General features: G+C 42.3%; 1 protein-coding gene across 2 annotated transcripts in view; it reads left to right on the top strand.

Moving 5' to 3' along the window:
- LDLRAD4 (low density lipoprotein receptor class A domain containing 4) overlaps positions 1–12,540 on the top strand; it is a 262,875-nt gene that overhangs the window by 94,419 nt on the left and 155,916 nt on the right. For both annotated transcript variants that reach the window (XM_031589000.2, XM_090137338.1), the window contains one exon: positions 1,413–1,873. In XM_031589000.2, coding sequence (XP_031444860.1) covers positions 1,834–1,873 — 40 coding nt within the window. In that variant the 5' untranslated portion in view covers positions 1,413–1,833. The remainder of the gene's footprint in view (positions 1–1,412; positions 1,874–12,540) is intronic.

Below are 12,540 nucleotides of genomic sequence, written 5' to 3'. Positions count from 1 at the left end.
ATCAATATCATTAGGATAGAAAATTCATCATAGCATCTAATTTTTGTTCAGTGTATTCCAGAGAGTCAGTGCTCATCAGGTGTCACACTCGTGGCAGTAACACACCTGAGAGCAGATTCTTTTTTTGTCTGTCACAAAAAGCCCTAATAAAGACATTGAGGACCAGCCAGCTTTGCATGCAGTTGTGTGTGTGGAGCAGGAGGTGCTGCAAGCGGTATGAGAATCCTCTTTGCAGTTAGGGGCCGTGCAGCCATGTGCTTCAGGCTGTTGGCTGGTCACTAGGTGCGACAGGTCAAAATAGACATCAAAGTGGGGTTGGGGAGCAGGCAGTGGGTTGCACACATCTGTTGAGCCTGAACTCACACCGTTTGTTGGAGCACGCAGTGCTGGGACTGGCGGTGGTTCTCCACCCGCTGCTATGGGCTGCCCCGGTAGGTGGACTTCATCCTGATCCAGTACTGCAAGTGCTGACTAGACTCATTAGTTAAAATCCATTAGTAGATTATAAGATCATCACTGACGTAGCTTTGACTTGCCTGTGCTACTGAATGAGGGGAGCCAAGCACTACGGAGGAGGAGGATGGCTGGGGGGCGAGTGGATTCTTCTCCCAAGTCCTCTTTTCTTTCTGTGAGCAAAACCATTCCTTTTTTTTTCTTAATCTTCTCCCTACGTATGTACTTTTCTGCTGCTGTCCTTCACCCTATTAATGTATCCTAGTTTTCAGAAAACTAGGTATGCAGCAGCTCTGGTTTTCAGGGAGTTGCAAACAGCCATGCTCTCGTGGAGAAGTAGTATCAGGAACAGCTTTCCCACCTTTCTCTTGTACAGCCTATGGGTATTTTTAACATGACCGAATGTTGGAAGATGTCTGAGTTGTGTCATCTGTGTTACAGTCGAGATTTTAAACAGATAATCAATGGCACAGACGTAGAAAGGTTTTTAACCTCAGAAGACAGAACAGCGTGTAGAGCATTGGCATCCAGTGCTTCGTTTTCCTGCTCCAAAAGAGACGGGAAGCAGCTATATGAAATGCTAATAATCTCACTGTGGTTTTTGAATAGACTAGACTTTGAGAGCCTTGAGTATTTTTCCTTTTCCCTTTCAACTGCAATTTTGTTATTGTATTGCTGCCCCCATCTCTGCTAAATGTGGCTTTTGAAATGTAAATCATATCATGTTCTCAGAGATGCATATGACACCCTCAGCACTGTTCCTCTTTGCACTTCAAAGAGCTGTGTGGTCACACTTTACATCTCAGCAAAATCGCAATATTTGCCTTCTGAAGATCTCCTTTAATGTGTACAATCAATTCCTGATAATGTGTTTTGGGTTTTTGTTCCCTAGAGTCTGTTAATTTTAATGTTGCTACAGGTCATCAGGAAACATAATCTCTTCCTTTTTAATTTCTCAGTGAGCGTGCCTGAGAGGAGACAACACGAGAGAGGAGAGACAATTGAACACCACCATTGGCTGGGACCTTGAAAAAATGGTGCTGGAGGAACAGAGGATTAGAACTTAGTTGTAAAAGGAAAATCGAGTCCTGGCAGATGATTTTCTTCATTTCCACGTCCACCATGGCTCAGATCCTCTGGCTGGCCGGTTGATGGGACTGTCCAACGCTTGCTGCTTGGGTTCAGTGCAGATATCCCCAGTGCCTACAGACTGAAAGACCCGGGATCAGGTGGCAATTGGATGGTGCCAAATCCAGGAATAGAAAGAGAAATGGACTCTGACGGGCGAAGATGGAAGTGACTTGACAGCTTCAAGCTCAGCAGTTGTCTCCAGTAAGGACAGGTTAAGGTTGGAATCACAAGCTTTGCTGGGAGAGCAGTATGCAGGAAGCTGGTTTTCAGGCCACAAATGCTTTCACAGGTAAGAATTTCTCTTGTAGTTAACCTAGTACTTTTGAGGCAGTTTACTAGAGTTTTGAAAATAAGTTGAATAGTATCTTGTAGTATTTCGAGCTTAAGTAACGTTATAAAACATTTCACTTGAGGAACAGTTCAACTCTGGTATTAACAGTGAATAATATCTTTATTTTCTGCCCACCTGAAATGAATTGTTATAAGCCTTAGGGAAGTTAAATCTTTGCTTTCCTCATTAAAGTACTCATTAACAGCTTAACAATGAATAGCCTCCTGGGTCAGTTGGGCCTATCTCCGTTGTGTAAAATGTAGTCTATTAAGTTGCTCTTACCTTTAATGTGGGATTTTGGTGAGGGTACAGGATGGACATTGTGTCAGGAGGCTTCTCAGAAACATGGCAGCATTGAGATCTATCACTACAGCCAGAGCATGCCTCAGAGCAGAACTTGCTAGATTTCTGCCTGATAGTGATAGGAAAAGGGAAGGTGGTTGTAAACTAATAGAGGGGAGATCTGGGTTAGATGTGAGGAGGAAATTCCTTACTCAGAGGATGGTGAGGTGCTGGCACAGCTGCCCAGGGAAGCTGTGGTGCCCCATCCCTGAAGGCACTCAAGGCCAGGGTGGATGGGGCCCTGGGCAGCTGAGCTGCTGGGGAGCAGCCCTGCCCACAGCTGAGGGTTTGGGACTACATGGGTTTTAAGGTCCCTTCCAACCCAAGCCATTCTGTGATATTGTGCTAAGTTGTGCTTAAACTCCTCATGGCTCAGCTGAGTGGCAAAACCGAAGTATTTAAACAGTAATTGTTTCAACTGTCTCCAGTACACTTCTGTGTAGATGTATTCGAAATAATGTAGTAAGAAAGGATACGAAGGTGGTGGGTCTCCCTGAGAGAAGCTCCCCCTAGTGTAAGCTGCCCTGGAACGCACTGCATGTCTTCTGCCTGAACTGATTTATAATCTGAGAGGTGGGAGAAAGCAGGATCTTCTGATAACCCCCTTCCTGCTTTTTTTTTTCTTTTTTTTTTTTTCCACATCATCTTGCCATCTGAGACCCTGCGAGAAATAGATAGAAAATCGGTTGGATAGTTCTCTTGCCTTAATGGGCCTAGATAGTAGATTAATACCAAAGTGAAAATAAGTGATGTGTGAGACATTTATTTCTCCATATAAAAAATTCTGCTTTCAAATGGTTCCTGGATTATGGCTTGTTTGTATAGGAATATCATTTTCTGTCTCTGAGTTCCCTGCTGTTTGTTTCACTGCTGTTGGGAGATGTGAAGTGAGGAACCATTGCAGGGCTCTTCTGCCTCTGCTGGACACATAGCATGCTCCCACAGCTCCCAGGTGTGATGCTTGGGCATTTTGTGCTTCTTTCTCCTTGCCACTCTGCCAGCCCTCCTCCACTCATCCTCTTCTTCCTGCTACTCTTTTGTTCTCCATAGAAAGCTTTGGCTTTGCGGTTTAGTATCTGTTCCCTCTTCCCGCCCTGCCTTCTGCTGCAGCTTGTCTCTGTCTGAAAACTGTTACCCGTAACAGCCTTGTAATGTTATATTGTTTTCTTTACAACTTAAAACTCTTCTACCACAGCATCTACTATCCCTTAGTGCCTAGAAGGTCAGGTTCTTGGCTTGGATCAGACTGCTAAGGCAGCAGAATGTCAGATTGTTGCTAACCTCATGGCTGCTGCTGCCGGGTAGAAGGGAATGGCAAATAATGAAACTGGTGTCCTTGGAGATCTGGGACAGCAGTCAGATTGTGGTGACAACCCAGTAGATTCGTACTTGTTCTGGGGACTTTGAGAGCCTGAGGGTTGTACTCTCTCTCTCATAAGGAATTGTTATATTCCTTGGAGTTGCTCTCAGGTAAAGAAATTAATAAACATTTTGAAATCTTATTAACTAAATGTTTATTAATTCTTTAGTACAGTTAAGTTGCACCATGCATTCAGGAGAATTCTAGAAGAAATGGGCAGGAGACTTGTAAAGCAAACAGGTGGAGTTACCATTGCTTTTATATGAGAAGAAGGCAGAGACTTCCATTTCTCCTAGCTTGAATTGAATTTGCTTTTTGGTGGTCTTTCATGTTCCTTGTTAGACTTCTATAGCACATCTTGCATTATACAGTGGGTAGGTGTGTATTTCTCAGACAAATTCATAGAATTTACATTAGCATAACATGCTCCTGAGGTAACAGTGTAGTGCTAGGTGCATATAGTTCCTCCTCTTATCCTTGCTGTGCTGCTCCTATTGTTGGTATGCTGAGTTAACCGTAGAAGTAAACAGTAGTGGCTAGTGGCAGAGGGGGCATGACTACATGTGGAAGTGAGCTAATTTGCACAGAAGAAGCTGTTGACTGAAAGCAGTGCAGTGTCAACACTGAATCTAGCCATGCCAAGTGATTGTAGCTATTGGAACAACTACGGCAATCATTTTCAATTTACAGCTGAATGTAGTGCTGCTAAAAGAAGCTTTGGAGGACGATACCTCTGTGTTGTAGCCACCTTTAGAGTGTTTCAAAGCACTCATTTCTACCTCTCCTAATATGCTGTGACCTAGGAAGGCTTACTGGTAAGGTTAGAAGTTACTTTCATCCTGTCTTTAATGCTCAGTTTATTGATACAGATGCCAGAGTTGCTGTTTATTACACATGGCTCTTGTTCCAAGAGGTATACTGTATTTACCATTTATTATCAAACAGCAGTATATGGTAAAACCCTTTTAACTTTACTGCCTTAATGATAATTTCAGTGGATTGTGCAAGTATGATAGGTTTGGGATTGCAGAATGTGGAAAAGGCAATGAAAGTGCTTCTGGGCTTGATTAGGAAAGAGATGGCTGAGCCTATGATGATAAAAGGCAATTTGAGTGATAGCAATCATGTTCTTCAGAAGATGAGAGAATTTCAGAATGAAGGCAATAATATGCAAGGAAGTAAGCTCATAGAACTGACAGGAAAGATTTCGCAGGAAACAAACCTAAAAATTACAGGAAGGCTTACAATTTTTAAAGGATCTAGCTTTTTCTTTTCTAGTCATAATAAAGAGTTTTAAAAGCACAAATAAAAGATGTCTCTATTAAAAAAAAAAAAAAAAAGAAGATTGCATGATCTGAAAAATGAGAAGGACTTGACCAGAAATTGGATACTATATGTGCTACCAAGATGAATATAAAAGAGTAGTTGGAGTTTGCAAGGTCCAAATTTGATAGGCCAAGGCACAACATAAAGTGCAGCTGGTAAAGTATATGGTACAAGGGAACGTACTATATCCTCACTTGTAATAAGAGGAAGACTGACTTTCTGTACTACTTATAGAGAAGGAAGGGCAAAACCTGTGATCTGATGTGTGCATGTTGGACCAAGTAGTTTATGACTTTTTTTGCATCTTTCTTTGCCAAAAAGGGAGATTGCAATCAGGTGGCAAGAAAAGGAATTCTACTTCAAGACAGGTATGAATTCCAAACAGAACAGGAAAAAAAAACCTGATAATAAACTAATTAGATGAGATAGGTATTTTAAAACAAGCGACAGCTTATTAAATTATCTCTCCAGCATAGTATGAAATAGCTTGAGTAGGATGTGAGCAATTAGCAGTTCCACTGGAGAACATTTAGAGGACAGTCGAGGTTCAAAAAAAAACAAGCTGTGAAGGGCCCAACAATGCTTCCACTTGTAAACTTTTGTGGGTTCTTTTTTCCCCCTTTTGAAGTGGATGGCTAATCTAAGTCTTTGGGGAAAAGATGTCAGAATCAAAAAATGAACATTTTTTTTTTTGTGTGTTTTGTTTTTACAACGAACCTGTCGATGATAATGAGATAAATAAATGTAAATTGTTCTCTTCCAGGATGTACCTTGTCAGTTGAACCCAACTTCTCTGTGAGCAGAGAAAGCATGTCTTGATTTTGAAAGGCTATCACTCTTTCATTAGCAGGGTGGCAATGTGGGCTACAAGGTAGGCACCCACTTGGCTGGAAAGCTATTCTCAGGTTAATTAATAGTGATTCATAGCCAAGCTGGAAGGATATGTCAAGGGTGATTCTGCCCAGGATTGCTTGAATATATTGAATATTTTAATTAATGACTTAGATGATAGAATCTGCATGCAGAATTTCCAGAAGACACCAATGAGGGAGAGGATGTAAACCCTCTCAGCACAAGATTAGAATTCAAAACTAACGCGGTCTATTGAAGAACTGATCTAAAATAAATATGATGCAGTTCATTAAGGACAAGTTCTAAATTGTGGTTGGGCTGGAATAATCAGCTGCGTAAATCAAAATGTAGTATAACTGGTGAGACAGCAGGTCTGCAGAAAACAGATGGGCAGTTGCAGGAGACCAGAAAATGGCTATGAATCAACAATACTATGTCATAAACATTATGCTAGAATATATGGACAAGAGTCTGTGTGGAAGACATGCAAAATAATTTTTCCACTCTGCTTAGCATTTGTGTGGCTGGTACACCACTTCTGCTCTGAGCAGCACTCTTTGGGCCTGTTGAAAGCATCCAGGGAAAAGGAAAAAGGCTAGAGCTCTAGACAACGTGGCCCATGAGAATTGAAAAAAAAAAAAAAAAAAGCTCTATTTCAGAGCAGCAATTCTCAGACTTTGGAAGCTGGAAGCTGTTTTTCCTTAGGTTCCCACAAAGCAGTGGGCATTTGTGCTGGGACACATCTGACACCCTGAGCTGGATGGCCATGATGAACATTGCTGTGCTGGGCCTGCAGTGATGTAATGGTTGGGAGACCCGCTTCGCTGGCATGCTTCCTAGCTGCCGTGAAGGGAACACATCCTACCTGGGTCTCCCTTGGTGCTGTGCCAGTGTGAGGGTATCGGTGGCGGGGAACAGGGGCAGCCGAGGTCCGTGTTTTAAAATCAGCTCATTTCACCAGTGTGTATTTTGAGTGCTGGTGTAGCTGAACAGAGTGATTCTGAAGTCAGCTCTCCATCACCGGCGAGTGTGTGGCATGGGGAGATCCAGGATGATCAAAGGATAAGGGGAATACTGTGGGGTGAATTAAGAATCAGTGGATGAAGCATCCTGACCTCACAAGGTCAGCTTAGGTCCATCAGGATTTTATTAGCACCGTCTCAGCATAAGCTCTGACAGACCTGAGCTGACTCTTGGGCATTCCTGCCCTGTGACCTTCTGCACTGCTAGAGGGATTATTAGCTCAGGCACTATGGAAACTGGAATAAATAGCAGGAGGTTGCTTTATGCAGTGGGCCCTTGCCCTTCTGTCTAGCACTGACTATTTCTGTCACCTTCTTATCCTGCTCTGTCATTGCTTCGCATCTTCTCCCTCACGCCTTTTCCTGTGGAAGTGATTCTACCCTCAAATCTTTCTATAATCCCTTGCAGCCTTATCTCAAGGTCATTGTCACCAAAGCCTGACCTTGGGCAATATGCATACAGGCAGAGTTACTCCTAGGAAGAGCCCCTTGACCTGGTTGATACTCCACCAGACCCCGCTTTGGCAGAGAAACTGAGTTTGACTTTTGGAGTTCCTCTTGGCCAGAGGAATGCAGCTTGAGGGGATGCCCTTACCTCTGCTCTGTGTACGTCTAGCACTGAGGACTTCTGTTGTGTTTCCTGTTCAGGGTTTTGTGCTTTCCCAGCCTCTCACCGCCTCTTCTCCCAGTGTCCAGTTCCCCTCTGTACTGAGACTCTTCCGTCATTCCCCTTTTGGATTTCACTTTAGGATTCTGTACCCTTGTGGCAATCTTCCTACTTTTTTTGCTACTGTCCTTCACCTTCTCTTGTTTCTGGACTTCTTCCACTTCCAGACCAACTCACTACAGATAACCTCCAGGTTTGTCTAAAAACCTCTTCCTCTCTTTTGCAGACTCAGCCCTTCTCATCCTCCTCAGGGGTATCTTTCTCTACCTCACACCTCAGCTGCAGTAAGTTCTGCTGGTTTATGTGGGACCTTTCTTTGCGCAAGGTGATGGGAGAACCTGATGTTTAATTTGGCTCCTTTTTCTATTTGTCTGTTTTGCTTAACTGGTGATATATTGGGTGAAGATGTCTGACCTAGGGATTATGGTTCCAGAATAGGGAGACTCTTTGGAGGGATTGCACGGGAGACTGGAGAAATTGCTCCAGCAGACTGCATATGCTTCAGTTGGCCATTATTTGTTCAGAGATTGAAGGAGTGAGGGAAGATGTGATAACCATTCAAAAATATATGGAAATTTCATGTAAAGAGGAAGGTAATAAAATCTGTTCTTTAGTTTTCAGACAAGCTTGCTATAGTGGGGAGACGTAGGTTAGACATTAGGAAAGTCTTTGTAATGGTAAGAGTAGTTAAAAACTGCAGTTGATTGCCTAGGGAGATTGCAAAGTCTCCGTCACTGAAGGTTTTTAAGAACAAGTTAGACTAATATCTGTCAGGAGTGGTTTATGTATGGTTGATCTTGCCCTGGGGCAAGGGGATGGACTTCATGAGAGCACTTCCAGCCTTACTTTCCTGTGATTCTATTATTGCTGCTTCCCTGGATAATGAATGTACGTACATTTTATACGTTACTAACCCACCTGCACTACCCTGTCTTCTCTATGCTAAAGTAGATTCTCTTGGAATAATTGATAACAGATGGATTAAGTGTCTTATGTATTTAAAGTTTACACTCTTTGTGCTGGAGTATTTCCCCATAGCATTTATTCTAACCTGCCCTGGCTTTCATTGTAACTTTATTCTTTAAGCATCTTATTGGGAAGGCATCACTTATGTTTCTGTATCTGTGCAATGAGTATAGAAGCATTTTCATGTTTCAGAAATACTGCATCCATTTTTCTCTTGCAAGCATTGTAAGAAAAGTTTTTTACAACTCTTAGATGGTAAATGTATAGAAAAGGTAATTGTTAAGAATAATAAAAAATAGGCCGAAACCAAAGCAACCTTCGTTGGAGGTTGTTTTCATTCTAATGAATAAACTTGTGGATGATTTGCTTGTCATAAAATATGTAACTGGTAGAGCTGATGCTAAAGATAGCCTTCTTCCTCCAAATTCTAATTGAAGCTCAATGTAAAACAGAAAAGCAGGTTTGAAATGTCTTCTAGTAAGTATACAATCTAATTAATATTAAAAGCAGTTGAAAACTCATTTACGCTTTAACACAGGTCTACCACATTGCTGCTGTCATTATTTGCATGATTTCCAATTGCAGATAAACATTTAAAGAATACAACTTGAATATGTAGCTGAGCATTCTTGTTCCCTTCTGTTGCGGTTTTGTTTCCTGCTGCCTCTTGAAGCTATGAAGCTAGTCTGACCTTCCTGTGTTCTCTGCAATTTTTTGACAAATGTGTTCTTACTTTATGAATTTTCAAGGTTACTACGTCACACATGGACAGCTCTTAGTGTCTTTTAGATCTTGGGAGGAACAGATTGCTTTTTGCAGTGCCCCTTACTCAGCGCACTGATAGTAACAGATCGTATTCCGTTGTAGTCTCTTAGACATTTTCTTAAGAGCATGCAGTTTTTTGGAGCACAGATAGTATTCTCAGCAAAAATACGTGGAAGGAGATACAGTCTGTCTTGAAGAGTTTGTTATCCAAATATGTTACACTCAGAAGGATTCAGTGGAACTGTTTTAAGTGTAATAATGAATAGCTCAGAAATCTCCTTTTCACGGTTAAATGCTTTAATGAAATTACTGGTGACTGAGAAACTGAAAACCAGTTCAAGAATGGTGGTGCCACGTGAGAGCAATAGCTTTCAATCAATGCTTAGTTCTCCTGCGATCCCTACAGCAGGTGACTAGAGCAGCAGTGCTTTTTGCTTTAGGTCACTTTTTTGAATCCTTTAATTTCTGGTCTGAATACAGATTTGGCTATAGGTGCGTGGTCCATTTCTTCTTGTAACGGCTAGTCCATAGTGCAAATGAAAAGCCTGTGAGTGGTGCAGACCAGGCAGAAAGCATGCTGGAATTTAGAGAAACATGGCAAGTGGGCAAGTGGTATTATTTGATGAAGTGTACTGCTGGAAATGGCAAATTCTTCCTGAAGTCATGGGAGAGAATGCTCCAACATTTTCTTGGAGGATGTCGAATCCTCATATTTGATATCCATTTTTGGAAGATGATATTCAAAGCCAGAGCATGTTGCTTGTTCTTTGAAAATGTCCGTCTGCCATTTCTCATTTCTAATAGTATGTGTCACGGTGCCTTCACATGGTATACAACTTAATCAGCCAAATGGCCCATTCCAGACTGAATGTGACAATAAATTGAACTGTGAACACGCTGTGTTTCAGTATTGAGTCATAATAAAGCTGCAGACTTTTTCAATGGAGAAAACGAATGCATAGTCCCTCAAGTAAAAAATGGAAGATAAAAAGGAATGAAAACTGATTGTTGAATTGGCAGTTTGTTTCCTGTTCATTTGTTCTATTTAAATTGGTAGCATTGATTTTTTTGTTTTAATTTTTTTATTTTTGAAAGAGGAAATATGAGGTGTGAGCTGTGCTCCTGGTTAGCTGAGGCTGTTTCAAATCACAGAAGCATTAAGGTTGAAAAAGACCACTAAGATCACCAAGTCCAACCATCCACCCATCACCACCATGCCCACTGACCCAACCTTCTCAGTGCCATATCTGATGCTTTGGCAAGGCTGCTGGTGTGGTGCAGAAAACATGTCCTTTGCTGCTTCTCAAGGTGCCAGAATAATGAATACAGAACATTTACTCTTCTTTTTTTTAATAAAATAGCTCGGAGTCCTCTGGCATAACCTAATCCATTGGTGTTTTTTAGTCACTGTTCTGCTCAAATGTGCAGTGGGGGGTTCTCTTTCCACTGCTCTTTCCACTGCTGGCGCTCTGCTACAGAGGCAGGATGATTACATCCCCCATCTCCATTGCCTAAAAGTAAGGTTTTCTTGTTTTTCTTCAGAAGAAGAGGGGTGACAAGGCAGAACCCCCATAGATTTCAGTGTGGGGTGCAGTCCTGCAGGGGGAGCTCAGTGTCGTGTGCTGGAGGAGGAGGGGAGGTCAGAGGAGAGAGGCCAGGCTGGTGCCCAGCCCCAGCGGGACTGCAGGGGAAACAGCATGGAAATGCCTGTCATTGCATTAAACCAGAGCTGATGTCAAGCTGTTGAAGGACTTGACTTTTGGAGGACAACATCCTTTTGGAGGCTGAGGAGGTGCAGTGGCTGAACGGAAACAGGAACAATATTAGTCCAAACTCCCTATTCACATAAATGTAATGTGGGTTTTTTCCAACCGTTCAGTGCCAGACAGTGTTGTTTTTAGTGAACAACGCGAGGCTAAGTTTTGTCCTGATGTTTTTTGTACTGTTGAGCAGGCTCTTTGTCTTGATAGAATATCAGTTTTCAGTTACAATAAAATAAATAGTATGAATTAATGTTATGATTCTCTGTTGTAAGCTGCAGCAGCACCTTTACATATCAGTCCTTGCAGAACAAGGAGGTATGAGTAAGCCTAAATGTAGTGAAAAAGCCTAAAAGCTATAGAGGCAAAGGCAACACCGTATAGAAAGTGTCAAATGTCACATTTACTTCTCTAACATTTAATCCCTTTAGCTTTCCAGGAGAAGAGGCCAAGATGCATGGGGATTCATTTATTTGCCAGATCTTTTTGCTTGTTGATTGCTTTGTTTTTTGTTCAGAGCAAAGCTTCTTGCTGGGAGGACAGAGCCCTTCCTGTGAGCCTTTCTATGGATGCTCAAATTCCTTCACCTCCTGTCCTGGGGCTGGGCTTGCCCCACAGAGCACTCCTTGGTGGAGCAAGCAGATCCACTCATGCACACACCCCAGACTCCACTTCTCCAATGTTTTTTCCTTAGGGGCTGCCCATCCCCTGCTCCAAAGCCTTTCCGGAGGGCTGCACCCACCCTTTTTAATTTCAGCTCAGTGCTCACCAACAGTGAATAAGGAAAATGTTAAGATTCTAGTAGGATCACTACTTGCTGATAGAGTGCAGCCTTCAAGGCATACCACCCGAAGATAATCTTTTCCCTGAAGAGAATGTGATGCAGTGCTTTGATATAGCTGTAAAAACACTGCTCCTTTCTGAGATTGAGCTTTTCCAAAGCGCTGGTCATGCAAGACTTGAAACCTACTGGTTTCTGAACAGACAGAGGGCTTCGGGCAGATGAGCTTTAACAATATCTGGAGCCCTCTGGAGCCCAGCAACTTGGGTTTTGGTCCTCAAACCGAATTCTGCTAGATGACATTTACAGGTCCTTTCCAACTCAAACAATTCTATGATTCTTATCATCTTCCAGTCCTTTTCAATTGGCATCCTGCTTTCATTTGACTGTAAAACTTAGGCAGTAGTTTGGGCAGTTGAATCTCCAAGTGTTCTTTGAAAACCGTCAAGACATGTTTTCCAGGTTTAAGCTGTCTCTGTGTGCAGGTGGCATAAACTGGCCATAAGCTCCCTGTTCTTCATAACTATGGGTCCATTTCCACTGTGTTTCTCATGATGGGGGTAACAATCTGGGGCAACAGCTGGACCAGTGAGCAGAATCAGCTGAAAAAACTATTTCTATCATTTCTGCCTCACCAAAAGGGGGGAAAAAAGAAAACAACAAGTAAGCTGGCTGCACAGTTGTTGGTGATGGCAGAAGAAGACAGAACTGGCCATTCTAGCAGCAGGCTGCCATTAGATTGTTTTAACTGGACTGTGAAACTGTGTCATTAATCTCCAGTCTA

Source organism: Phasianus colchicus, chromosome 3 (genome assembly GCF_987193195.1).
Source record: "Phasianus colchicus chromosome 3, bPhaCol1.hap1.1, whole genome shotgun sequence".
In the NCBI taxonomy this organism is placed as follows: Eukaryota; Metazoa; Chordata; class Aves; order Galliformes; family Phasianidae; genus Phasianus; species Phasianus colchicus.
This window is presented reverse-complemented; position numbering and strand designations above follow the sequence as displayed.